This window comes from Microtus oregoni, unplaced genomic scaffold (genome assembly GCF_018167655.1).
Source record: "Microtus oregoni isolate MIOR12 unplaced genomic scaffold, Mior012 000029F_ref0000214, whole genome shotgun sequence".
In the NCBI taxonomy this organism is placed as follows: Eukaryota; Metazoa; Chordata; class Mammalia; order Rodentia; family Cricetidae; genus Microtus; species Microtus oregoni.
The window spans coordinates 131,218-157,167 of record NW_024543088.1 but is presented as its reverse complement, the minus strand read 5'-3'; the positions used below and the strand labels follow the sequence as shown (position 1 = coordinate 157,167).

Here is a 25,950-nt window from a genome sequence, read left to right as displayed (position 1 = left end):
CTGGCCTCGACCCACTGAGTGTGGGATTCCAAGTGTGAGCCACACACACAGTTTCTGCAGCGCTGAGGATGGAACAAGGACAGTGTGTAACAGGCAAACATTCTACCCACCAAGCTACACCCCAGCCTCCAAACCGGACAGCTTTGTCGACCCTGAAACAGGGAACTTTCTTCTCCACCAAGTTTGCATTAATCCCATCCTCTGTTTTCCCATATGTCAACAGGCCGCTTCCTCCACTTCTGCACCGGGATGCTAGGAGGCACCTGGCAGTACAGGCCTGCCATCCCAGCCAGCTCCAGAGGCTGAGTCAGGAGGACTCAGTTAGTTCAAGACCAGCCTGGGAAACTTGGACTCTATCAATTTTTTTTTTTTTTAATCTTTTTCTTAAAACTGTGGTGGGTTTGGGCTGGAGAGATCAGTCAGTGGTTAAGAGCATTTGTTGCTCTTCCAGAGAACCTGGGGCTTAATTTCCAGCACCCACGTGGCAGCACACCTGGCTCTAACTCCAGTTCCAGAGGAGCCAGGGCCCTCTTCAGGCCTCCTGGGGACCCAGACACACAAGTGGTACAGATGTATGTGCGTGACAAAGTCCATACATGTAAAATAGTATTAAAGGTTAAAAAGGAAAAGAAAGAAAATCGTGGCTGTGGATGCAGCTCAGCTGCTGGCTGCTTGCCTGGCATGCAGGAAGCCCCTATACTGCGGAAACCAGGAATGGTGTAAGTCAGACAGGCTTGTGACCCCAGTACTAAAGGTGGTGGAAGCAGGGCAATCTCAAACTCAACTCAAGGTCAGCCTTGCTTATACAATAAGCTAGAGACCAGCCTGAGCTACAGAGGTTCCCATCTCAAGGAAAAAAAAAAGAAAGAAAGAAAGAAAAGAAAACCCCGATGCCTCTGCTGGGAGTCCTGGCTGGAGGCCAAGGCTAGAGCACCCGGCCTTTATTCTCCCAGTCCCAGGAAGGAGGGGCGTGGTCTTCTATGGGCGTGGCTTTCCCGGGATATGGGTGTGGCCTGAGCAAACTGGGGCGGGGAGGCCAGAACAGAGGCGCCTGTGTGGAGCTTGGGGTTTGTGAGACGGGCCTCCAGGGGGCGTGGCCATATGGGGGCGGACCCTAATAGGCGGGGACTTCAAGGGGGCGGGGCTGGCGGCCTCGCAGGCGGCTCCAGTGTGGGGCGCCGGTCGAGTTCTCTTCTTTCAACCGGGCTGGTTGGTGGTCTGCGGGTCCGGTCCTCGTCCGCGCCTCGGGCCCGACCGGGGCCTGTGGCCAGCTCCTCGAGCCGCCGTCCCGGCCCGCCGCCCACATGGCGGCCATCAAGGCCCTACAAGAGTGGTGCCGGCAGCAGTGCGAGGGCTACCGGGACGTGAGCATCACCAACATGACCACCTCGTTCCGCGATGGCCTGGCCTTCTGTGCTATCCTGCATCGACACCGGCCTGACCTTATGTGAGTGCTCTTTGACCCCTCAGTCGGGCTCTGAGGTGCCGCTGCAAACGGGAAACTGAGGCCACGCCTGCCCTGGGATCTGGGTCAGAGTTTGCAGACACACCCCTCTCCGATGGGTCACCCGGGGCAGGATAGGGTACTGCAGGCACAGTCCACTCGGTGGTCCCCAATGCTGCTGCAGTCAAGTGGCCTCTGTGCAGGCCACCAAGTGCAGCTGGGCCAGGGGCCAGGACGTGGGCTGTCCAGCCGGCTTAGTCAGTGGTGACTCAGGGCAGCGTCCGCCTTCCCCGGCTCCATGAGAAAGGGCAAAGCAGCAGCTCCTGGGAACCTTCTGAGACCCTGTACTGTCCTGAGGTTTGACCCCAAGATCAGGGTCATTTAAGGCATCTAGTGGAAATACTACCTCTTCCCCTGCTTGTCCAGGCATCTTTGGGCAAACATTCAAAGAGGGAAGTCCAAGCCTTTTAGCATCCTAGGGTTATTGGGGGGGGGGGGGCACAATGGAGACTGCGTCACTCTCCCTGGAAGTTACAGGAGCGGGCAGGGGATGGAGTCTAAAGCCCTTACCGAAAAAGAGGCTTTGGCATAGGACTTTGGGAAGTAAGCTGGCTCAGTTTTGCTGAGGGACCTTGGCCCACGGCTGAATCTGTTCTGTCGGTAATTCACTTAGCAAACGCTTTGGCAGACTGTTAGAGATCTAACTTAGGTTGGTGGCCAGAGTCCTGGAATGGGACAAGATCACCTGTAGCCCATGCTCTTCTGAGAAAAACTTTGTGCTGGAGTAGGGGCGGCTGGCTTGGGAGTGTTTCTCAGGGAGGGCTTGAGGCTAGGTGAGGCTCTAGGCAGCTTCTGTGGAGCCATCCTTATTCAGGCTTCTTGCTGTGCAGACAGGGAAATTGAGGCTCAGAAAAAAAAAACCCAACAAATGAACAAACAAGCAAAAACTTTTCTTCAGGTTACACAGCATGGCAAACAGAGCCAGGTCTGGTACCATCCGGCTTCCTTGTGCCAAGTCTTGCTCTGCTTAGGAAGTGGGAATCTTGAGCAAGAAGTAGTATTCTGCCCCATGGTTGTGAAATATGCTGTTCCCCCCACCCCCGCCCTGAGCTGCTTGGGGAGGCCCCGTGGCCTCAATCACCCTCAGGGAGGTGGATGGTATGAGTTCAGTAGGTCATCAGTGATTTGGCAAGCGGAGAAAGCCTTGATGGATATCGGGCCAGGGATGTGGACCTTGGAAGATGGCCTTAGCGAACGGGGATGTGGGTAGCTGGGTCTCTCTGGGTAGTGCAGGGGGAGGCTGGGTGATGATCTGGAGCAGGGAGCCTAGATGAGAACCATGGGACAGAATTTCAGATGGAGGAGACGATGGCGTTGGTTTCGGCTGGCCTAGCAGCCTCAGTTGGTAACTAGATGGGGACATGCTCTGAGGCAGGGGGTTTATGAGCTCCGGCCTGACACATAGTACCCACCGACCAGGAGGGGCGTATACACAGCGGTGTAGTTTGTGCTTGCCTGTGTGCTTGTGTGTACACATATGCCAGCACCAGCAAGTGCCAAATATTTGCTCATTTGACTGACAGTTACTAAGTGCCTACTGTATACTGTATAAGATTGCCTCAGCCCCCAATGTGCAGGGAACAACTTCCTGGTCTCAGAGACAGAAGCTCAAGGTGATGATAGGGAACCAAGAGACTGACAGGAAGGAGGCTGGAGGAAGAGGCGCCTGCTGAGTTCCACTCTGGGTGGGTTATCTCACACCCTGCTGACTTCCTTGCTGCCTGTTCCAGTTGAACTGAGAGCTCGAGGTGATGGAGGGGGGGGTGTCTCTTAGTTAACGCTGTGTGGAAGCTGGAAGTGGCTTGTCTCCACGTCGCTGGAGTCCCCCAGATAAGGTCATGCCGCTGGAGCTCGGTAGATGCGGTAGAAGCTTGGGGGGACCTCTGTGGATTTGGAAGGAGTTTGGAAATGACAGAACTCTAGGGAGTCCAGAGATGGAGGCATGAGCTAAGGGACACCCTGGAGTTCCCAGAAGCTGGGAGAGATAAGAAGGACCCTCCCCTGGAATGAGTGTGACCCTGTGACATCTTGACCCTGGATACCTGGCCTTTGGGGATCGGAGGACACGTATTCCTTGGTGTGGACGTCTGTAATAGCAGCGGTGGGAAAGGAGTGTGGCTTTTGGCAGAATTGCAGTGGTTGGTGCAATTCTAAAGCAGCGGTCCTCAACCTTTGGGTCTCGAACCCTCTGCGGGTCGAACACCGCTTTCCCATGTCATACATATCAGACATCCTTCATATCAGATTACAATTTATAACAGTAGCAACATTACAGTTATGAAGTAACAATGAAAACAGTTGTATGGTTGGGGGTCACGACAATATGAGGAGCTGTGTTAAAGGGTCGCAGCATCAGGAAGGTTGAGAACCGTTCTTCTAAAGCATGGCTGAGTGCAGGAGGAGGGACTGCCATCTGCATCTAAGCCTTAACCCCCCACCTCAGTGTTGTATCTGGCTCAGAGTTGGGCTTGCCACCAAGCCATATGATCTGCCTTGGCTCTGCGGGACTCACCCACGTGATGGAAGGAGACAGGTGACTCCCAGAAACTGTCGATTCACCTGCACGTGTGCAGGGCTTCATGCGTGTTCTCCTCCAAATAAATAAATGCTGTTTTTTAAAAAAGCCCCCGGCCTGTGTCCTGCCGTGCTCTGGTGCAGGTGGTGGGTGCGGTGGGGGTGGGGGTGTCTCACTGCAAAGTTGGGTGACTACCAGGAGGGGAAAAAAAGGGGCTGTCCTCTCTGAGGAGCCCTGAGGTCAGTCAGATCTTGGCAGGGGTGGGGGGACACAGGTCCTAGCACCCCAGTACTCAAGTTCACTTTTCCTTCCCCACAAGACCCTCTGGCAGCAGGAAGGTGGACATCCTGTCTCCTTGTCCCTAGCTTTGCCACCAGGAAGTCCTTCCCTTTGTCTGGTCCTCCTGCCTGCTGAGTGTGCTTCCTGTGGCCCTTGGCGGAGCACAGCTGTGAGGGAGCCAGCCTGGGCATGGAGCCAGCCAGGTGGGGCCAGGCTGCAGGCAGAGAGTTCACGTGTGCTGTGTCCCTGACGTCCCTGACCCTCCCACGTCGCTAGGCCCACAGGACTGAAGAAACAGGCTTTCCAGTGAAGCCACCTGGGCCAGCTCCCTGCCTCATGCCACGTGTCCCTCCCTGCTCCGCCTCAGAGCTTGGGTTTTCCACAGAATTTAAGAGTGCCTGTTCGCAAGGACATTTCCGCTATGAAGCCACCACGCAGCGGCCAGGTGAGAGCTGGGAAACCACCCAGCACAGCAGCCCAGCCCACTCTAGTCAGCAGCCCTGCCCCAAGTAGGGCCGGCTTCCTTTTGGACCTCACTAGGAGCTGCCACACGGTTCTAGCTGGGCCATGGGGGCAGAGGTGTAGTATTCTGTTGGTCTGAGCCAAGAGGTAAGGGAGGTTGCTTCAGGGAAGCTCCCCTCTGGCAGGAGAGCCCTGTGGGACCCTGAGATTGAACTCAGGTTGTCAGACATGTATGATGGAAGAGCCTTTACCCAATGAACTGTCTTGCTAACCTGTCTCTCTCTCTTTTTGTCTTTTTCTTTTTTTTTTTTGAGACAGAGTCTCATTATATAGCCCTGCAGGCTGGGAACTCACTATGTAGATCAGGCTGTCCTTAAACTCACAGAGATCTTTCTGCTTTTGTCTCCCAAGTGCTGGGATTAAGGTGTGTGTTGTTACCATGTCTGGCATCTTTTTCTTTTGTTGAAATGGGAGGGTGGTGTCTCTCGTCCAGGTAGGCCTTGAACTCACTAATGTTGCCAAGGATGACCTTGAACTCCCGATCCTCCTGCCTCCGTGGGATTACGTAAGTGTGCCACAATGCACAATTTTTGCAGTTCTGGGGATGATCAGAACCCAGAGCTTCATGCCCACTCTAAGCAAGCCACACCCCCAGCCCCAATGGCACTGTTCTGTTGTTTATTTGGAGACAAGGTCTTGAACTTGAATTTGGAGACAGGCTGGTCTAGAACTCACTACATAGCCCAGATTGGCTCAGATTTGGGCCAGTTCTCCTGCTTTCGCCAGTGAGCTCTGGGATTATAGGTATGCACCGCCATGGATGCTATAAAGGCAGAGTTCTGTGGAAACTTCCTGCTCTTGGTCATTGGTGGGGTGACCTGAAGGTCCTCAAGGTCCCTGCAGCTCTGGAAGCTAACGTCAAGGCCACCGCTAGAAGCAGCAGGTGGCCGAGGCAGCCTTTGTATGGGTCCCTTGTGGGAGGGGTGCCTCTGACTCTTGTCTAGACTGCAGACTGTCCTGCTGAAGGTCAGGGGTTTCCCAGGGTGTGCTCTATCCCAAAGCACCCCTGGCCAGAGCTGAGAGTGGACTGGGAGGCAAAGCCAGCTTCCTTCCCTCCCACACAGGCTCGGCCAGCGGAAAGCTGCTTGGGCATAGAGGCCTTCTGTTCTCCAGCTTGAGGCTGGCTGCCCAGACCCTGCCACTGCCTCTGGCTGAAACTGTCCAGGACTATGGGAGGGGGCTGCTGTCCTCCCAGGGGACAACCCAGCCTCATGCTGGCCTTCCAGAGGCCTGTTCCCTATGCCTGATTCCCAGACTCCTAGGGGGCTGGTCTCCCGCTTGGTCCCCTTGGTTCTACACTCACCCTCAATCCCTCTCTCCACTTTGGAGCCACACCCCCCCTCTTGCTGTCTCTTCTCTCTGCCTTCTTGCCAGTGAGATTAACTCCAGATGTGCTGGATTTGTCTAGCGATAACACTGAGCTGGGAATTCCCTTCCTAGCCGGGTACCTACCCCTACATAGCTGAGTTTTTTTTTTTTTTTTTTTTTTTTCAGGAAATACAAGAATGCGAAGTCAGTCACGTGGGAATTTAGAAGGGGGGGGACTATTCCCAAGAGCCCCCCAGAGGTGTTGGGGGGGCTGGAGGCTGGCTTCCTCCACAGCTAAAGCACACATGGCTGGGAGAGAGGGGCCATTGTGTTCCGTGGACGGGTGGTGGCCTGGTTGTTCAGACCCCAGACTATTCGGCCATCCACACACTGGCGAGTGACTCTTTACCCCATTTATTGATTTGTTCAGTTCCTGATGAAACGAAATACAGCAGGGAGTGGGGAGGTGAGGGCCCAGTTCGCTCCCCAGTGCCCCTGTGATCATGGTGTGATAACCAGGGATAGCGGTGTGCCCTTGTAATCCCAGTGTGGGGAGGCGGAGACAGGAGACTGTCAGAACTTGCTGCTTTGCCAGCCTGTTCTAACGGGCAAGCTCCAGGCCCCAGTGAGAGACCCTGACTCAGAAAATGGGATGGATGGCTCCCTAGGTCGATGTCTGGCCTCCATATGTGTTCACACATTTGTACACCCGCATGACCCACCCCCTGCACACACAAACACGAAATAAAGGAAAGAAGGAAAACAGAAGAAAGGGTAAGAGAATGCCAGGATCTTCCTTAAGATGTCTCAGACAGAGGAATCTAATACACGTGGGCCGCACACCTCTGGTCCCAGCTCCAAGAGGCTAAAGAAGGAGGATCCAGGTTGGTTTGGGTGGTGGAGTAAGTTCCAAGCCAGTCTGGACTGGGGGCTCAGGGAGACACAGTCTCAGTGAGTGTGAGGCTGACTGCTGGGGATTGTAGCTTTGTGGTAGAGACCAGCAGTGTGTATGAGGCCCTAGGGTTGATCCTCCCGTACTGGAGAGATAAGTGAAGTTGGAGGGCAGGGCCGTTCTTCAGAGGCTGTGGAGAGAAGCCTTGCTTATCTCTGCTGGCGTGTGTATAGCCTGCTGTGGTCCCTCACGGTCCTCACGCCTTCCCTCCTCTGTATACATCTCTGTTCAAGTTTCCCCTCAGCATAGGGACACAGGCATCTCTGGTCAGGCTATCCCAATGACACCATGTTTATTTGATCACATCTGTGATGACCCTGTCTCTAAGTCTGGTTATACTGGGAAGTTCTGGGGTACTGTGAGTGCGTGTGCCCCTCCACGTGTGCCCCTGCACAGGCATGCATGCATGTGTGTGTGTGTGTTATATGTGTGTGCTTCAGTGCATGTACGGAATATTATTATTTCTTGGATGTTTGCCACATTGTTTTTATTTTTTAAAAAAAGATTTTTAAATGTTATTTTATGTATATGAATATTTTGAATACATATATGTCTGCACACCATGTGCCTGCCTGGTGCCCGTGGAGGTCAGAAGAATATTTTGGGTCCCCTGGAACTGGAGTTACAGAACATTGTAAGCCATCATGTGGGTGCTGAGAACTGAATTGGCCCTTTGGAAGAGCAGCAAGTGCTTTCAACCACTGAGCCATCGCTGCAGCCCCACCTTGTTATTTATTTATTTGTTTGTTTGTTTATTTATTTATTTATTTAATGTATATGAGTGACCTGCCTTCTATGACACCAGAAGATAGGATCAGAACCCGTTATAGATGTTTGTGAGCATGTGGTTACTGGGAATTGAACTCAGTACCTCCTGAACAGCCAGTACCCTTAACCGCTGAGCCATTTCTTCAGTACCCCCCCCCCCCCATCTTGTTTTTTGAGACAGAGTTGCTCACTGGCCTGGAGCTCACCAAATAAGCTAGACTGGCTGACCAGAAGGCCTAGAAAGCTTCCTGTCTCTCTACCTGCCCAGCACCAGAGCTACAAGTTTGCACCACCACGCCTGGCTTTCTGCGTGGGTTCTGGGGATTGAACTCAGGTCCTCTTGGTGGCACACGGGCAGACATGGCACTAGATGAACTGAGAGTTCTACATTCAGATCCACAGGCAACAGGAAGAGAGACAATGGACCTGGTTTGAGCGTTTGAAACCCCAAAGCCTCCCCTCGGTGACACATTTCCTCCAACAGGGCCACACCTACTCCAACAAGGTCATAATTCCTAATCCCTGCCAAGAAGCACCACCCCCTAAAGACCAAGCATCCAAATATATGAGCATATGGGTTCCATTCCTATTCAAACCACCAATGGTTTATTTGGTTTCTTACACCTTCAGTTCACACTGTGTGGTTGAGGGAGGTCAATGCAGGAACCTGGAGGCAGGAACTGGAGCAGAAACCACGGAGGAATGCAGCCAACTGGCTTGCTCCCATGGCTTACTCGGCCTACTTTTTTTATAGCACCCGGGATCACCTGCTCAAGGTGTGTGTGGGGGTGCACAGCCCACAATGGGATATACCCTACCATGTCAGTCATTAATCAAGAAAATGTTCCACCGACTTGCCTCCAGGTAATCTGATGGAGGATTGTCTCAGTTGAGTTCCCTCTTCCCAAATGACCCTTGCCTGTGTCAAGTTGACGTCATAACTAACTATCGCAGCCAACTAGGGAGCTCAGCCTAGGCTATCTGAGACATGGCCTCAGACACTAGCTCTGACTGTAAGCACTCAGTTTGGAATGTGATGCTGGATCCATGCTGGGTCCCGGATGCTTTCTGGGATGGTCAGCCCTTACTTGGTGGTCAGGACTCCAGGGCTCACACCTGTAGTGCTAGCATTTGCAGGAAGAGGCAGCAGGATTGGGAGTTCAGGGTTATCCTTGGCCACAGAGTGAATCTGAGGTCATCCTGGGCTATGTGAGGGCCTCTCAAGAATGAGTAAGTAGGAGGTGGAGAGATGGTTCATCAGTTAAAAAAAAAAAAAAAATTGGCTGCTCAGCCAGAAGTTCGGTTCCCAGTATCCACGTGGCAGCTAACAACTGTTTATTACTCCAGTTCCAGAGGATCCAAGGCCTTCTGGTTTCTGTGGACGCAGCACACACATGGTCCACAGACATATGTGCAGGCAAAACACCCATCCACGTAAAATAAAGATATGGCCGGGCAGCGATGGCTCATGCCTTTAATCCCAGCACCCAGGATCTCTGTGAGTTGGAGGCCAACCTGGTCTACACAGTGAGTTCCAGGATAGCCAGGGCTGCTATCCAGAGAAACCGTGTCAGGGAAAGCAAAACAAAAACAAAAACCAATAGATAAATAAATCTTTAAAGCAAACATAAATGAAACTCCAGGGCCGGAGAGATGGCTTAGTGGGTAAAGATGCTTTCTACACAGACCTGGTGGCCTGACTTTGATCCCCAGCAACCACAGACAAATGAAGGAGAGAACCAATTCCATAAAGCTGCCTTCTGATGTCTAGACATATGAAGCAGACATATCACCCTCCGCGTCATGTGTACACACAATCATAATAATGACAAAGAATTCTAAGGTAGTTCTGATGGACCGTCTTGTTGGCTAGCTCAGGTGACAGCAACTGAGGAACAGAACTGCTACCTGCTGTACCCCATGCTGGCCGGGGACATGAGCTCAGGGAGGGAAAAGCAAAGGCATATACATGTCCACCTGGGACCTCAGTGTCCTCAGGCGACCCCGGTCAGTGTGTCTGGCAGAGGAAGGGAACAGCTTGAGTTGAGGTGCGGAGGCTGGGCCTGGTGTCAGCAGGATGTGGTGATTGAGGGACTTGGTCAGGGTGCTTCCATTTAGTCATGGAAACCTTTGGGCCCAGGGAAGCAGTTTATACTTGGTCCTGAGTGTCATCTGGAAATGAATGTTTAGTCTCAGTCTCTGTCCCATGCCCCTTCTCAGAGTGTGGCTGCACTGTTGGGGCATGGAAGGCTTTGGAGTACCTGGAACTGTGGGCTAGATGACAAAATAGAGCTGCAGGGAGGCGCTGGGCCCCCTGGGTGTTCAGAGGCGAAAGTAGGAGGCTGGTAGCTCGCCTCTTCCGGCTCTGTTTGGAAACAAAACACAGCTTGTTGTCCCGCCTCAGAGCAGTAGCCATTTAGGTCAGTGACCCTGGGCGCTGGAGGAGAACTTGTGCTTTCAAAGGGGTGGGGGAGGGGAGGGACCAGTGTGGCTGGAGGACTCTGGCTTGTCGGGTGCTGGACACTCCACATGCCCAGCCTTGGGCAGTCTAGAAACACCTGGCATCTGGGGATAGTCTCAGGTGGATGGTGCTCACATAGGTACATGGAGGCCACCCAGACTTTGGGGGCCTGGAACCCGCCCTTCCCCGCTCTTGTCATCTGTTGGCTCACCTCTCACTGTGCGGGTGGTCTTGGCATCTGGGATGCGTTATCGGAGCTGGTCCTGGCCGGAAGTGCCGAGAATTTCCTGAAGGGGCTGGGTAGCTGGTAGCTGGCTGGCTGGACTGAAAACTGAAGGGGGAAGTTTTTTAAGGAGGGAAGGGACACACTGCAGCCCCCCCACCCCCCCACACACACCGTATGGCAAGACTGACTGGTCTCATTTCACTTGGTCTATAAAATGGGCTTGCAGCCCAGGCTTCTCCTGATGTAGACTGGGCAAGGCTTGACTTCTGCAGGCAGACTGGCTTCAGAGCTAGGCTATCCCAGTTGAGGTGGCTATAGGCACCCAGAACCTTCAGTTGAGACAGGCTGTGTACTGGGAACATGGCTGTCACATCTGATCAAATGGTGTACTGAACAAGACTCAAATTTGGGACTGGGATGGAGCCCAGTGGTAAGAGGTGTTTTAGCATGTCAGGGAGGGAAGGAAGGGAGGGAGGGAAGAGGGAGGAGGGAGAAAGGAGAGAAGTTGGGGGGGAGGGACTGAGGAGATAGTTCAGTTGGTAAAGCATTTGCTGTGCGTGCGTGAGGCCCTGAGTTCAAGGCCTGGAACCCATGGGAAAAGGCAGGTGTTGTGGCACGCATCTGTAATCTCAGGGCTGGGGCAGTGGTGGTTGGAGACTGGAGGATCTCCGGAGTCCCCAGCCCTCTTAACGGAATCAGTGAGCTCCAGGTTCCCTGAGAGACCCTCAAAAAGTAAGGTGGAGAGTGATTACGGAAGACACGTGACATCGACCTCTGGCCTCCACATACACCTGCACACAACTAAACATGCACACACACATACATAGAAGACTGAGACTGTAGCACAGTATAGTAACATGCTTTCCTAGCATGTATGAGGCCCTAAGTTCAATTCCCAGCACCTGGAAAAGAAAAAAAGAAAAAGAAAAAAAGTTTTAGGCTTGGGCTGGCAAAATGAGTTAATGGGTAAAGGAGTTTCCTGCGAAGTCTGATGACTTGAGTTCAGTTAGGATCCACATAGTGGAAGAAGGGAACCGACTCTGTCCTCCACACACACACACATACACACACACACACACACACACACACACACACACGGCACACCCATGTCCACGCACAAGCACACTGACTAAATAAATAAAATGTGATAAATATTTTAAATAGAAAAATAAGACTAAGGAAAAGAAAGAGAATTCTGTCTCTTTCAGAAACTTTGCTGTCCTCACAGGCTGGGAAACTGGGGTCCCAAGGGAAGTGGCCTGCCCGAGGCAGACACTAAGAAACAGGACACAGTGTTTGGTCAGAGACCCTTCCTCTGTGCCAGGAAGCTTTTGGAACAATTTAGGTCACTCAAGTGGCAGCAGCTGCCTCCTGGGACCCACAGACAGCAAGTGGATAGATGGGCAGTTGTCGGTCTTTAACCAGTTTGTCCAGGGTGCCAACAGGCTCTGACTGACCTCTCTTGGCAACATGGGGCTGGGCAAGGCAACTTGCAGGTGAGCCGGGGTGTGTCATGTTGGGGTGTGTCAAGGGCATGTTGTGGCATGCACATGGAGTCTGGGGCCCACTGGATACCTGGTGGTTCCCTTGGCTTCTCCAAGAAGGCTCTACTATCCAGGCTGCTTGGGTACTTCCTAGGACCCCATGGTCATATAGGAACTAATTTCTGACGCCCCAAGACTCTGGTGAATAGCAAGTCACACCTTCCCGTGAATGGAGGGGTTGGCCCTGCCTCCTACGGAATGACTTGCATGTGCCCCCAAGCCTCTCTGCCTTCACAGTGTTTCAGCCCACAAGACTTGTGAGCATTGAGGAAGTATGTTTATGAGTGGGTCAGAACAGCGCCCCCTGCAGGAGGTGCCGTAAAATTGTAAGTGGTGACCAGATTTATATATATGGGCAGTCACTTGCTAACCCTGTGCCATTCCATCCCTCTCTGTTGGCTTTGTCCTCTGCCTTAGGGCCTCTCATGTTCACTGTCTTGTTCTTTCTCCATTGGAAGGGGCCTCCTCTGAGCTGTCTCAGCTGGACCACCCTGGGCTGGTGGCTATATCTCTCTGGATTTGGGTCCTGCTGTTTCTGATGGGGCCAGGAGTGCCAAACAAGCTCCTTAAGGCGCTGGAGGCGAGAGGGCTGATCTAGGGGCCCACTGTGGGTTACCAGTACCCAGATGTTAGGGGAGATCCAATCTGTTCGTTCCCAGCTGCCCAGACCCAAAATAATCACTCAAAATTTATACTATTTAAATCACTGCTTGGCCAATCACTTAAGCATATTGCTAGCTAGCTCTTATAGCTTTGGTTAACCCATTTCTATTTTATATTTTACCACGAGACTCGTGGCCTACGGGCAAGTTTCTGACTGGCGAATCACATCTTTCTCCTCTGGTGGCTCCATGGCTTTTCCTTGACTCTGCCTTCTTTCTCCCAGCATTCAGTTTAGTTCCCCCCACACCCCCACCTAGCTCTACTCTGCTAAGCCACAGGCCGAAACAGATTCTTTATTCATTAATCAACAAAAGCAACACATATACAGAAGGACTTCCCACACCACCCAGATGATAGGAGGTGGTGACATCATTGTGGTCAGAGTAGGTCACAAGCCAGACCCGGTACCAGCCTGGCTCAAGACCTGTTGAATTCACAGCCCTGCCCTTAGCCTCAGTTTCCTCATTTGGGCAAGATAGCCGCCAAGGCCCCACTTCTTTCTTAGAGTTGAGTGACTTTGGACATAAATGCTTTGTTTTGTTGAGATAAGGTCTCCCTACCTAGACCTGCCTGTCCTGGTACTTGCCATGTAGACCAGGCAAGCCTTGAACTCACAGAGATCCACCTGCCTCTGCCTTCTGAGTGCAGAGATAAAAGGTGTGCGCCATCACACTTGGTTTGACATAAGTGTTCTTATCTTCCAGAAACTTCAATGCCCTCCGGAAGGAAAACATTTACGAGAACAACAAGCTGGTGAGTTGGCGAGCTGATGCCCTCTGCCCTGTCCTCTAAGCCCTCTGCCTTGAACTCCCAGCTCTTGTTTTGTTCTGTTTTATTGTTTTTCAAGACAGGGTTTCTCTGTGTAACTGTTCTGGCTGTCCCAGAACTTGCTTTGTAGACCAGGCTGGCCTTGAACTCACTGAGATCTGCTTGCCTCTGCCTCTCAAGTGCTGGGGTTAAAGGCGTGTGCCACCACCTCCCAACCCAGCTCTTTTCTGAAGGGCCACTGCACCTCAGTGGAGCGAACCTTCCACTAGGCTATCCAGGGGTCCCATTCTGGGAATTTGGCCTCCCCACGACTTCTCAGCCAGTCCCAAACTGGTCAGTCTGTGTTCTGAGAGCAACTTTTGATCTTGGATCCTAGGACCCCATGGACCCCTCTCTTCCTCACTGGAACAGTGAGTCCCCAGGGAGTAGCAGCCAATCTCCTTCCCTGTGGATGGCCTTGCCGATCCACCCAGGGCAGAGCAAGGCCCGAGGAAGCTGTGGAAGGGGGGGCTCTGATGGTCCTGAGGGTGGGCAGGACCACCTTCCTGGCCCCTTGATTCCAGACCTGCTCTGTATACCCATTGTGAGACCCTTCCTTCCCTGTGCCAACTTAAGTCTCCCTGCTACAAGATATGCCCCACTATCCCTTGGACTGATACATATCTGTTCTTGCTCTGAGCCAAGCAGGATCTGCATGGGCCCCAATACTGGTCTTTGATGCCGATGCATGGGAAGTGGGGACAGGGGACCTCAAGAGCAAGCTGATTAGCCAGACAAGCCCAGCTGGCTAACTTTGGATTCAAATGAGGGACTCTGAACCAGTACATACGGTGGAGAGTGACCCAGGAGGACCTTACATGTGCCCACATGGCCTCTACATGTGTGGGCACATAGTACACACATACTGCATGACACGCACACACACACACATTTGAACATGTGTGCACATACCCCCCCCCAAGCATATTAAAAAACATAAGGTAGAGAGCAATTTTGGGAGACATCTGACCGTGTGCTCTGGCTGCCATAGGCATGCACGCATGCACACAGGGACACACACATGCACACACACCAAAGAGAGTTTGTTCATTGTTGGCCGCATTGCAGTATACTGCGCTAATTGCACTGGGCGTGAGGTGGGAGGTGAGGCTGGCGTCCATGGATACCTTGTTGGCAGGTCTGTGGATGGTTCCAGGAAGTCATCCTGGGTGGAGTAAAGGTTCTGGGCTACAGAGTGCTGGGCAAGACACGTAGTTGCGGATCCAGGGTGGGGTGGCGTCCTGAGGCAGATGCAGGGAATGGTGGAGAAAGGATTCTGGGCTTCTCTCCAAGCCAGTGAAAGTGGACCCCTGGGAAGCGTGGACCTGGAGGCTGTCCTCCAGACACTGCAGGAGAAAGGAGTGTCTGCTGAGGTCACACGGGAGGTACACATGGCCTTCAGGGGAAGTGGCCAGATTCTGAGCCTGTTCTGTGGGTCAGAGGAGATTGGAGGCTTGGTATGAACGTGGCATGGGACCCTAAGGAATTGCACACGTGCGAGCAGGTCTACGACCCCAACTTGGCATCCACATGGAAGCCACACAGGCATCTGGAAGAGAAGCCTCAGGGAAGGGATCTACGAGAGAGCCCTGTGAGTCATCAGGGGCCGGATGAGGACACCAGTGACCTCTGCCCTGGGCTAAATGGAGCTGGTGGAGTTTTACATTTTTTAGATTTTTTTATGTATTTTGTTTTGCAGTACTGAGACTTAAACCTAGGGCATACGTACTCTACCACTGAGCCACACCCCAGCCCCTCACTGGGGGATTCTAGGCAGGAGCTCTACCACTGAGCCACACCCCAGCCCCTCACTGGGGGATTCTGGGCCGGAGCTCTAAGGCTGAGCCATAGTCTCAGTCCTCTTTTTACTTTTTATTTTGAGATAGTATTCCTAAGTAGGCCTGGGTAGCCTTGAACTCAGTAGCCCAGCATACTGTTGAACTCATAATCATCCTGCCTCAGCCTCCCAGGTAGCTGAGCTATGCTTGCATCCACAGTTGGCAATTGGAGAAGGGCTTGAGTGGGTAGAAGTCATCAGCAACCACAAGTGGGTATCTCAGTGAGGCCAAGAGTCAGATTCAGACAGGGGATATACAGGGAATCCACCACATTGGGGATTACTTGATAAGGGAAGCAAGTGGGGAAGGCCAAGCATGGCCATCGGTCAGTAATTGGAGCCTCCCTGGGACTTTGGTGCTGGAGGTGGGCAGCAGACAGTGAAGGCGGAAGAGACACTGAGCTGTCAATCATCAGCCCAGCTGGCATGCAGCAGGCACTCTGTATGTGTAGGTTCCTGGTCTTCCCAGCACAGTGCATCCTGTCCCCATCACAGGGTGACAAGCTGCTCTCAGTGGATGATGTTTAGCCCAGGAGGGCTGAAGAGCCTCAGGGCTGTTTCTAGAGTGATAAGCCCCAGGGGTAGGGTGAGCAACATACACCAAGAGCCTTCTAGAGCCAGGCTGGGTGGTACAATTCTGTTGTCATAGCTACTCAGGAGGCTGAGGCAGGAGGATTACAAGTCCAGGGCCAGTGCTGGCACTCGGGGTGTGGCTCAGTGGTAGAGCACCTGCCTAGAATCCCCCAGTGAGGGGCTGGGGTGTGGTCTAGCAAGTTGGAGGCCCTGGGTTCAATTCATAGCACCTGCCCCCCCCCATACAGCTTAGCCTTCTGGGTCTGGTCTCCTGAGGAACTTCTGTTGGGATGTTGGTACTTTGAACCTTTTTACAAATAGACACACTGAGCCTGGGAGTTCACTCAGGCAGGGGTCCTTGGACTTGTAGCCTAGGCTTCTCTCTCATCTGGGCTGGTGGCTTAGCCATACTTCTTTCTACTGTCTGCCTTGCTGATTTAAACCTCTCTCCAGGCCTTCCAAGTGGCTGAAGAACAACTGGGCATCCCAGCCCTTCTGGACGCTGAGGACATGGTGGCCTTGAAGGTTCCAGACCGGCTGAGCATTCTCACCTACGTGTCACAGTATTACAACTACTTCCACGGCCGGTCCCCAAGTGAGTCCCTGTCCAGGAGGGCCCTCCCGTTCCAGCGACATGGCCAAGACTGCCGATGCTGTCAGGACCACCAGCCCAGGCTGCAGTCTTCCCCTTTGGGCTCCATGTCCACCCTCAGTTTTCACGCCACAGCACTGGGCCCAAGGGTGGGTAGAGATGCAGGAAGGGTACCTTTCTGAGACTACTCATGTGGGTCCTCGTAGCTGTATCTGTTACCAAGGAGACCAGAGGCCTTTGTGCAAGTATAGAGTGAGGTCCCTGGGCTCCCTTGTTCCCCAACCTAGTCCTGCTGGGGGACATTTAGCAAGGCTTGTGCCTTCCCTATGCTCCTGTATGACTCCTGTCCTCGTCTTTCTACCCTCTTTGCCCATCTTGGCCCCCAAGGTCTTAGACAGCTGCTGGAATCATTCAGCAGACCCTGCTTGATTGTGACCATGGAAGCTGTATGTCCCGGGCAGGGGTAGGCAGGGCAGTGCGCACAGGCCAGGTCTTCGCCCAGATCTGTGAGTGGGGAGCTCTTTGGCTTCCCACACCACATTCCTCTTAGAAATCTCCGGAATCCCCCTGGGCCGAGGGCCAGCCCGGAATGGTGGTTTGGAAACAGAAAAGCCCCTTTCCGTGACCCTACTTGGGGTTGTCGGCTGGGAGATGGGGTGAGGGCCAGGTCAGGGTTTGCTGGAAAGAATGTGCCCTGGGGCTGTCCTTTCCCAACTCTGCACCCCGCCAGCTGTCCTAGGAGGCCCAGGCCTTTCACTGTGGGCACAAGGACCTCTCAGAGGGTATAAGTGCTGGGTGGGACCCTCCTGACCTGTTTCCTGTGTCTCATGCCAGTTGGGGGCATGGCTGGTGTGAAGAGACCCTCATCCGATTCGACTGAAGAATGTCCTGGAAAGAAGGTCCTGCCCTCGCCTGCCAAGGTGCCCTCACCAGCTCCAGCCCAGAGGTCACCACTGTCTCCAGCTAGGACAAACCCGGTAGTTCGGAGGAATGAGAGTGGCTCAGAGAGGCCATCTCCAAAGGCTGTAAGCATGTCTTGGTTGAGTGGGCATTATAGGGCTAAGTATATCCCAAACACAGACCTGTGTGGGATTTTCTCTTAGGGTACAGTACCCCTTCCCATGCTTTGTATCCAGTGTACCCACTGAGGTGGCTCTGCTCAATGTGGCCAAGAGTTGTAATTCCCATAATACAGATGGGTAAACTGAGCCACAGGAGGCCATCCAGGTGGGATGGAGCTGGAGGAAGGGACACTGGGTTGGACCTTGGCCAGCCCTGGCCAGCCCTGGCCAGCCCTGCAGTGCTAAATTTGAGTGCCCCCTGCTGTCCATTAATGGTTACTGCAGCTTCCATGAATGCAGAGCAAGGCAGGCCTGGATGCCCGGGGGTGGGGGGGGGGGGTGGGGGGTTGGCCTGATCTCAGAGCCTGGTGGGGTAGCAGAAGGTAATAGATTTGTCTTTAGCCCCACATTGGGTCCCCAGGATCTCCGAAATCAGTCTCCTGCTCCCCGACAGGGCCAGTGCGGAGGTCCCGAGTGTGCAGCCATGCCCATGCTGTGGCTAGCAGCTCCCCAGGGTCTCAGCTCTCCAGTCCATCAAGTGGGATCTGTTGGTCACCTCTGGGCTGAGGTGGGAGTCTGGAGATGTCAGCTGCCCCTCAGCAGCCCCTGACACTTCCCTGCAGGCTCTGGGAACTGCAGGCAGTTCCGTCAGCAGCATCTGTGGGATCTGTGGCAAACATGTTCACCTCGTACAGCGGCACCTGGCTGATGGGCGGCTCTACCACAGAAGCTGCTTCAGGTATGATTTCCAAACACTGCATGTCTGGGTCCTTGCTTCTGTCTTCCACTGGGGACAGTACCTATATTCTCCTTTAATGTCGGGGTTGTCCTTTAGACACACTGACTCGATCTCCCTTGTTGTCTCAACCCTTTGTGTTGGTTTTTATTTATTTTTTTACACTGTGATCCTTAGTAACCTCCTTCTTGCCTCCCCGAAGCTTCCAGATTTGGGAGACAAGGAGTGAATCTCATGTCCATCTTCTTCAAGCTTGGGGGGGACTCCTGAAAGCGGGGCACACTCTGTAGTCTTTATGTATGCATCTGCTGACACATTTGAGTGCCTTCTGTGGTGTCCTCACCCCTGACCAGTGTGCCAGTGGACACTGCAGCTCACAGTGATGGATGTCACTCATGAGCAGCTGTCGCATGAACCGGTGACGGCACGCGTGGATACGGGAGTGTGGTGACGGGTGCTTCTGAGAGGATGAAGTGTATGAGCAAGGGATGCATGAGGGATTGAGCAAGGGCTCGGAATCGCTCTCAGTGGCTTCCTCCCACAGGTGTAAGCAGTGTTCCAACACACTGCACTCAGGGGCCTACCGTGCCACAGGAGAGCCGGGCGTCTTTGTCTGTACCCATCACAGCCAAGAAGTCACCTCTGGGAGCCCCAAGTTGTCAAAACTAGCCTCCAGACAGCCAGGGGCTGTTGCTGCAGACACCAGGCCAACCAATGCCTCACGGAAAGTTCAGGAGGCAAATGGACCAGGAGAGGGGACACCGCCGAGGACCAAGGTAGCAGCCTGGGAGCCCACTGTAGGCAACACAACTGCCAAAGGTTTTGTCCAGACTGAACTTAACCGGCCAGCCACCTCCCGTGTCCATGTGGGGAGCCCTGCAGGGCCCAGGCTGTCCACGAGCCCAGTGACCACCACTTCTGTGACTAGCAAAGCCATCACCCATGTGACTAATAGCTCCCCGACAGGCTGGTCATCACCTGCCAAGAGCAGCAGCACAGCGACCATTGACTCCCGTCCCCTTGTGCACCCAAGTACTCTGAACTCTCACCCGTCTGTGCCCCAAGGCCAGGCAACTTCCAAAGGTGTTAAGACTCCGCTCAACTCGAGCACAGCATCTCCAAACACAGCGGCCACCCCAGCCTGGACCTCCGCGGCCTCTAGGACTCAGCAAGCCCGAGAGAAATTTTTCCAGAATCCTGCCCCAGCCCCATCCAACAACAGTCCTGCCAGCAGGGTCCCCCCTGTGGTAAATACCTCTACTAGCAAGGTCCCCACTGTGGAAAATACCTCCACCAGCAAGGTTCCCACTGTGGTGAATGCCCCCAATGGCAGGGTCCCCCCTTTGGTGAATACCTCTACCAGCAAGACCACCACTGTAGTAAATGCCCCCACCAGCAAGGCCCCCACTGTGGTGAATTCCCCCAATGGTAGGGTCCCCCCTTTGGTGAATACCTCTACCAGCAAGATCTCCACTGTGGTAAATGTGCCCACCAGCAAGGGCCCCACTGTGGTGAATGCCGCTGCCAGCAAGGTCTCTGCTGCTGTGGATACCCCTGCCCAGGAGAGCAGCCGTGAGCAAGCGCTAAGTGTACTTAGGAAGGCCCTGCCGGGGCTGACAGGAGCTGGTACCCAGACTTCAGGCAGGTAGGTGGGAGAGATGTGGGGTGTGGCTGTGACCTGCCCACCAGGACATGGAGAAGTTTTGTCTCTCCATGACTGTGTGGCCTTAGCTACCTTATCTGGGAAGTGGAGGTGGGGGACAGGAGAGAAGCAGGAATGCAGGGTATGGTGGGCTTACAGGCATTGCTGGTTACAGGTGGCCCACACTAGACTTTTATGCTTGTCTTGTGGACAGGAAGAGGGGTGTTAAAATGGAAGTCACACTGCCTGGTTCCATGCGTTGGATGACTTGTGTGTGTGGAGCTGGGTTCTGAGCATCCCTTTGTGCCTGGCACCTATAGTGTCTTCAATTAGACTGACCATATGATGCAGGTAGAGGGAGGGGCAATAGTCATCCCTCACAGGACAGCTTCAGTGGCAGAAGCATATCCTGTGGTAGGCCACATGCCCCACCAGGGCTGCAAAGGAGAGAGTCCTTTTACCCCAACATCTGCAGGTTCCTGGCAACCCTTGGTTGGTAGCAGCCTTCCTCCATGTCTGATTTCATTATCTATGGACTCCACTATCCTCTCTTTCCTTTTTTTCTTGTGAAGAGTGCTGGAGATGGAATTAAGGGTATCCCACATGCGAGAAAGATGCTCTGCCACAGAGCCACGCCCCAGCCATTCACTGGGGGATTCTAGGCAGGGGCTCTACCACTGAGTCACACCCCAGCCCCTCACTGGGGGATTCTAGGCAGGAGCTCTACCACTGAGTCACACCCCAGCCCCTCACTGGGGGATTCTAGGCAGGAGCTCTACCACTGAGTCACACCCCAGCCCCTCACTGGGGGATTCTAGGCAGGGGCTCTACCACTGAGTCACACCCCAGCCCCTCACTGGGGGATTCTAGGCAGGGGCTCTACCACTGAGCCACACCCCAGCCCCTCACTGGGGGATTCTAGGAAGGGGCTCTCCCACTGAATCATACCCCAGCCCCTCACTGGGGGATTCTAGGCAGGGGCTCTACCACTGAGTCACACCCCAGCCCCTCACTGGGGGATTCTAGGCAGGAGCTCTACCACTGAGTCACACCCCAGCCCCTCACTGGGGGATTCTAGGCAGGAGCTCTACCACTGAGTCACACCCCAGCCCCTCACTGGGGGATTCTAGGCAGGGGCTCTACCACTGAGTCACACCCCAGCCCCTTACTGGGGGATTCTAGGCAGGGGCTCTACCACTGAGCCACACCCCAGCCCCTCACTGGGGGATTCTAGGAAGGGGCTCTCCCACTGAACCACACCCCAGCCCCTCACTGGGGGATTCTAGGCAGGAGCTCTACCACTGAGCCACACCCCAGCCCCTCACTGGGGGATTCTAGGCAGGTGCTCTACCACTGAGTCACACACCCCAGGTCCTTTTTATGTATGTATTATGTATGATGTGTGTATGTATGATGGGGAAGAGTGCATATGTCACAATGTCTGTGTGAGGGTCAGAAACCAATTTTCTGGAGTCGGTTTTCCCCTCCACCTTCACGTGGGTACTGGGAGCTGAATTTGGGCTGCCAGGCTTCCATGGCAAGCACTTTCATCCATTGAGCCATCTCACCAGCCCAGTCTTTGTGTTTCTGAGACAAGGCCTCATGTATCCCAGCTGACCTTCAACTCCAAGTCCTCTTGCCTTAGCGTCCCCAGTGCTGAGATTACAGGTGTGCATCCCCACACTTACGCCGTCTGTCTCTTAGAAGGTTAGTGGTTTTGAATGGGAGCCGCTGTATTCTAGTGTGACTGCCTTATAATGTGGTCGCATCTACTGCGCCTCCCCGCCCCCTTTTTTTAAGACAAGGGTTCTCTGTGTAGCCCTGGCTGTCTTGAAACTCCTTCTGTAGAGTAGGTTGGATTCGAACTCACAGATTTGCCTGCCTCTTCCTCCTGAGTGCTGGGATTAAAGGTGTGTGCCACCACCACTCAGCACCTTCCCCCCACTGTAAAATTAAGATCACACATCAAGTTCCCCAGTACTTCTGAGTTTTAAGGTACCCATTCAACCCATTACAGCTGTTTAGTGAGTCAAGAGGTTCTATCCTGGGTTGGTCCTTGATTTTAGGGTGGGACATTCTTGGCTCATAACTGCCGGAACCTACCCCCACTTGGTACCTAGAGGCTCCTGGGCTGGTGCTGGGGTCAGGAGGGTTATACACTGCTGCCTCTGGGCCGTGATAAGCACCTCTGTCTTGGAGTGGTGCCACGTGTTGCCTGGGCTCTGTGTACCTGCATATGAGCTGCCTAAGGGAACGTAGGTAACCCAAAGCCACACAGCTTAGGTGGAGGCTGGTGCCTGGCTGGACCGTCCATCCTATGAGTAACTTAATACTTATCTGAGCAAGTGCAGGCCAGCCTGTGGCTCCAGCCAGGGCCCTCCTTGGCCCTTCAGCTCTGCACCCATGCATGGTATATCTGGGAGACATTTTAATTCCAGTGGACATCAGATTTAATAGCATAAAAGAGCTACCAGTGCATGTAAATGCCACAAGTAGATGCCACGGGCCATCTGGCCTGGGGTAGATTGTCCTCAGTTCATTGGGGTCACTCAGGAAACTAGCTTCTTGTGTGTGTGTGGTGGGGTGACTTGTGGATTCGCCCACACTTGGTACCCTCTTTCATCTCCACAGGTCCTCCCCAGCCACTTCCTCCACCCCAGTCTCTCTTCCCAAGAATGAAATACCCCAAAAAGTTTCCTCACCCAAGCTATCACATTCAACCACTCCCCAACCCCCGACTTTGAAGGTGGAGCCTACCGTCCCCCTGAATGTGGGCAATACTTCATGGGCATCTGTATCACTCCAGACTGGCAACAAGAGCCTGGGTATATCTCCAGGGGTTGGTAAGACCAGTCCCGGCTCCAGGCCACAAGCAGAAGTGGCAATACCGAAGGGTAAGAGTTCCTGCTAAGGGATGGGGAGGGGTGGAGAGGTGCAGGGCTCTCGGGTGGCCACTCCCCAAGTATTGCTATATGCCCAGGCTGCCTTTCTCTTTGAAGGCTGTTCTTGGTGTCTGCTGTTTTGTTGCTTAGCTCTCAGAACCCCATAGTCCTCCATGGACCTTCATCTGCTGTGTCTCTGTGGCTGTGGCCAGTGTTCCCAGGGTCTTACCATGATCATCGTCCTAGGTTCATGCGTATACCCAGGCTGTGTTGTCTTTTGTCCTTGGCTGTGTCCCCAGGGTGCAGAAGGAGGCCCTGTCCACCTTCACAATGGCTCTGCCTAGGACTGGGGTCCTGCTGTCCTCCAGGAATGCTTCCCAGACCCTCTGGGTCTACATAGCCCTGCCCTTTCTGTGGGTGCTTGGGGAAGTAGGGTTCAGGATGTACCACAGAGTTGTCTTTTCTGTAGCTTTCCCTTTGACTGAGCTCCCCATTGAATCCACTGCTAGGCATGAGCCAAGAGAGACTCTGAAGAGGGAGCAGTGCCCATTCATTGCTCATCATGTCACCGCCATAGAGGAGGAAAACAGGGTTTCCCTTCCTTGTCAACACCCATTTGACAGATTGGAAATTGAGGCCTAGAAAGGGGCGGTGGTTCCCTCAGGGTACACAGCACAGCAGCCAGGCTGGAAGCCCTGCCTCCGTCCTGCATGCTGGGCTGGCTCTGGGCTGTCAAAAGGAACAGATGACAATGGCCAACTTGTCTCAGCCTGTCTCACCTGCTTGATCTGTTTCCTACACTCAGGTCCGGGTTCCACCTCTCAGGAAGGCCGGGAGGAGGGCCCAGAAGGATGGAGGGCACGCCTGAAGCCTGTGGATAAGAAAAGCTCTGCCGGGAGGTGAGCGGAGGTGGCTGCTCACTAGCGGGGCCACACCCGTGCCTGTGGGTCTGCAGTATGAGCTGAGCCCGCACACAGTAGGTGCCTAATGAAGTGTGTGCGCGAGCATGGCAGTGTACATCCAGGAACTGGTGTGACCAGAAGGCACACACACACCTGGACTTTTCAGTATCCACAGAAAAAATTGGTTCACACCAGCTTGAGTGTCCCAGAACTCTTCACCTGCCAGGTGATGGGGACAGAGTGACAGAGACGCCTCATCCCAGTGGGATGACTTAAGGGAAGTGGTGAACTCGGAGCAGCAGGTGTGCCATGCCAGGCAGCTCCCATGAGCCTGGCTTGGGGCGGGTGTCCGTCCATTTGGTCTCTGCAAGCCAGAGGCACCCCTCCTGCCCCACATGGAGCATGTGGAGGCCCACAGCCCTGTGTCCTGGGCAGGTCCGGGAATTAGAGGCCAGGATGATACAGGCCTGGCCAGGTGGCTTCCTTCAGACCATGTGGACCTTGGACATAGGCATATATGTGGCTCTTGAGACACTTCTGGGTGTCCCCGTCTGGGCTGGGACTCACCTTATCTTCCACCTAGGACTTTGGAGCCAAAGGAAGTACCTGTCCAGGCAGAGCCGAGGGCAGGGGATACTCCCAGCAAAGTCTCCAGCAGCTCTAGCCCCAGCGCTCACATCTTCTTGACTCCCGTTCAGAACAAGAGGACACCGTGCCCGGCTGGTTCCGGGCCCAGCCCTGCAGGTAATGCCTGTGGGAACTCAGGTGTGTCCTTGTGTGTCGGGGGTACGTGCTCTTGCTCTGTCTGTGGTCAGGCAGAGGCCCTGCTCGGCCAGAGGGGCTACTTATGTATGTGCATGTGTGTTCCTAGATGGGTTTAATGTACACTTATGTATTCAGGCACAAATAAGTATACGCATGTGGTCTTATATGAGACATGTATATGGGGGATGAGCTTACATGCATGTTCAGAAACTGATTTTATGTATGCACACATATTTGGACATGGGGTATCAACATGTACATGCATGCTTAGATATAAGAGATATGTGTGACTATGTGTGTTCACACATGGGGTAAGTGTGAATACATGTTCATGCATGGTTCGTATGTGTACTAGGCATGTTTAGGTATAGTCTGTGTGCTCATGTGTGTTCAGGCATGGAACTGTACGTGTGTAAGGCATGGCCTATACATGTGTATGTGTGTGTACATGCATGGGATGTATGTGTGTGAGGCATGTTCAGGCATAGTCTGAATATGTATGTATGTTTTGTTAGGCACATGCATATTTAGGTGTGCCTGTGAATCTATATGGTGTTGGGCCAAGTTTGCTCTCAGCACAGTTGAGCCCTTTGTGGGCCACTTCCCAGGTCACATTCTGTGATGTCAATAGCCTTGTGGGTCTCTCGGATGCTGCTTCCCTGAGTGGATGTGGTCGGTTTGGGCAGGACAGGGGCCCTACCTTGGGAGGTGCATGGACTGCAACCCTGGCTGCTCTGGGACAGAGTAGGAGCTTAGAGCCCTGGTTCCCCTCAGTGTCAGGTCTCTGGCCAGTGGGTCTCACACATCTTTGCCCCCCACCTTTGTTCCAGCAGCCCCTTCTCCTTCTCTGTCACACCGTAAGAAACTAGCTGTCCCTCCCAGCCTTGATGTTTCTGCTGATTGGCTCCAGCCAGAGCTCAAGAAACAGGAAGCTCAGGCCAGGAACAGGAAGGAGGAGAAAACACCCACCTGGGGGACAAGAGGTCAGTCCCAGTGATGCCATCTGGTTTGGAAGATAGTAAAGGGGGCAATGCCTGCTGGGCCTCATGGCCTAGAATAGATGGGTCTGGTCATGCCCATGCCAGTCCAGGTTCTGTTGGGCTTGGTGCCCTGAGCCTGAGGGCCTCAGTCATCTGTCTGTTTTCTAGAACGGTCTGCAGTCCTGGACAGTACACATGGTGAGACTGTGACCTCCCCAGTCAGGGTAAGTACGCAGGGCACTAGGGGTTGACTCAGCTTTGGTCCTGTGCTTGCGCTCATGCTCCATTTTCCCTCCAGCTGCACCCCGACTATATCCCCCAGGAGGAGCTGCACAGGCAGCTGCAGGAGATTGAGAATCAGCTTGACGCCCTGGAGCTCAGGGGTGTAGAGCTGGAGAAGCGGCTGCGGGCAGCCGAGGGAGGTGAGCAGC

The 25,950-nt window shown here is 53.8% G+C and overlaps 1 protein-coding gene across 1 annotated transcript in view; it reads left to right on the top strand.

Moving 5' to 3' along the window:
* The first annotated feature begins 1,142 nt into the window (after positions 1 to 1,142).
* Positions 1,143 to 25,950, top strand: part of LOC121464937 (MICAL-like protein 2) — a 29,145-nt gene continuing 4,337 nt past the window's right edge. Inside the window, exons 1-12 of the mRNA XM_041678052.1 lie at positions 1,143 to 1,447; positions 13,447 to 13,495; positions 16,413 to 16,554; positions 17,386 to 17,576; positions 18,236 to 18,351; positions 18,893 to 19,993; positions 22,622 to 22,884; positions 23,678 to 23,771; positions 24,358 to 24,518; positions 25,370 to 25,522; positions 25,688 to 25,743; positions 25,818 to 25,941. Coding sequence (XP_041533986.1) covers positions 1,305 to 1,447; positions 13,447 to 13,495; positions 16,413 to 16,554; positions 17,386 to 17,576; positions 18,236 to 18,351; positions 18,893 to 19,993; positions 22,622 to 22,884; positions 23,678 to 23,771; positions 24,358 to 24,518; positions 25,370 to 25,522; positions 25,688 to 25,743; positions 25,818 to 25,941 — 2,593 coding nt within the window. The 5' untranslated portion in view covers positions 1,143 to 1,304. The remainder of the gene's footprint in view (positions 1,448 to 13,446; positions 13,496 to 16,412; positions 16,555 to 17,385; positions 17,577 to 18,235; positions 18,352 to 18,892; positions 19,994 to 22,621; positions 22,885 to 23,677; positions 23,772 to 24,357; positions 24,519 to 25,369; positions 25,523 to 25,687; positions 25,744 to 25,817; positions 25,942 to 25,950) is intronic.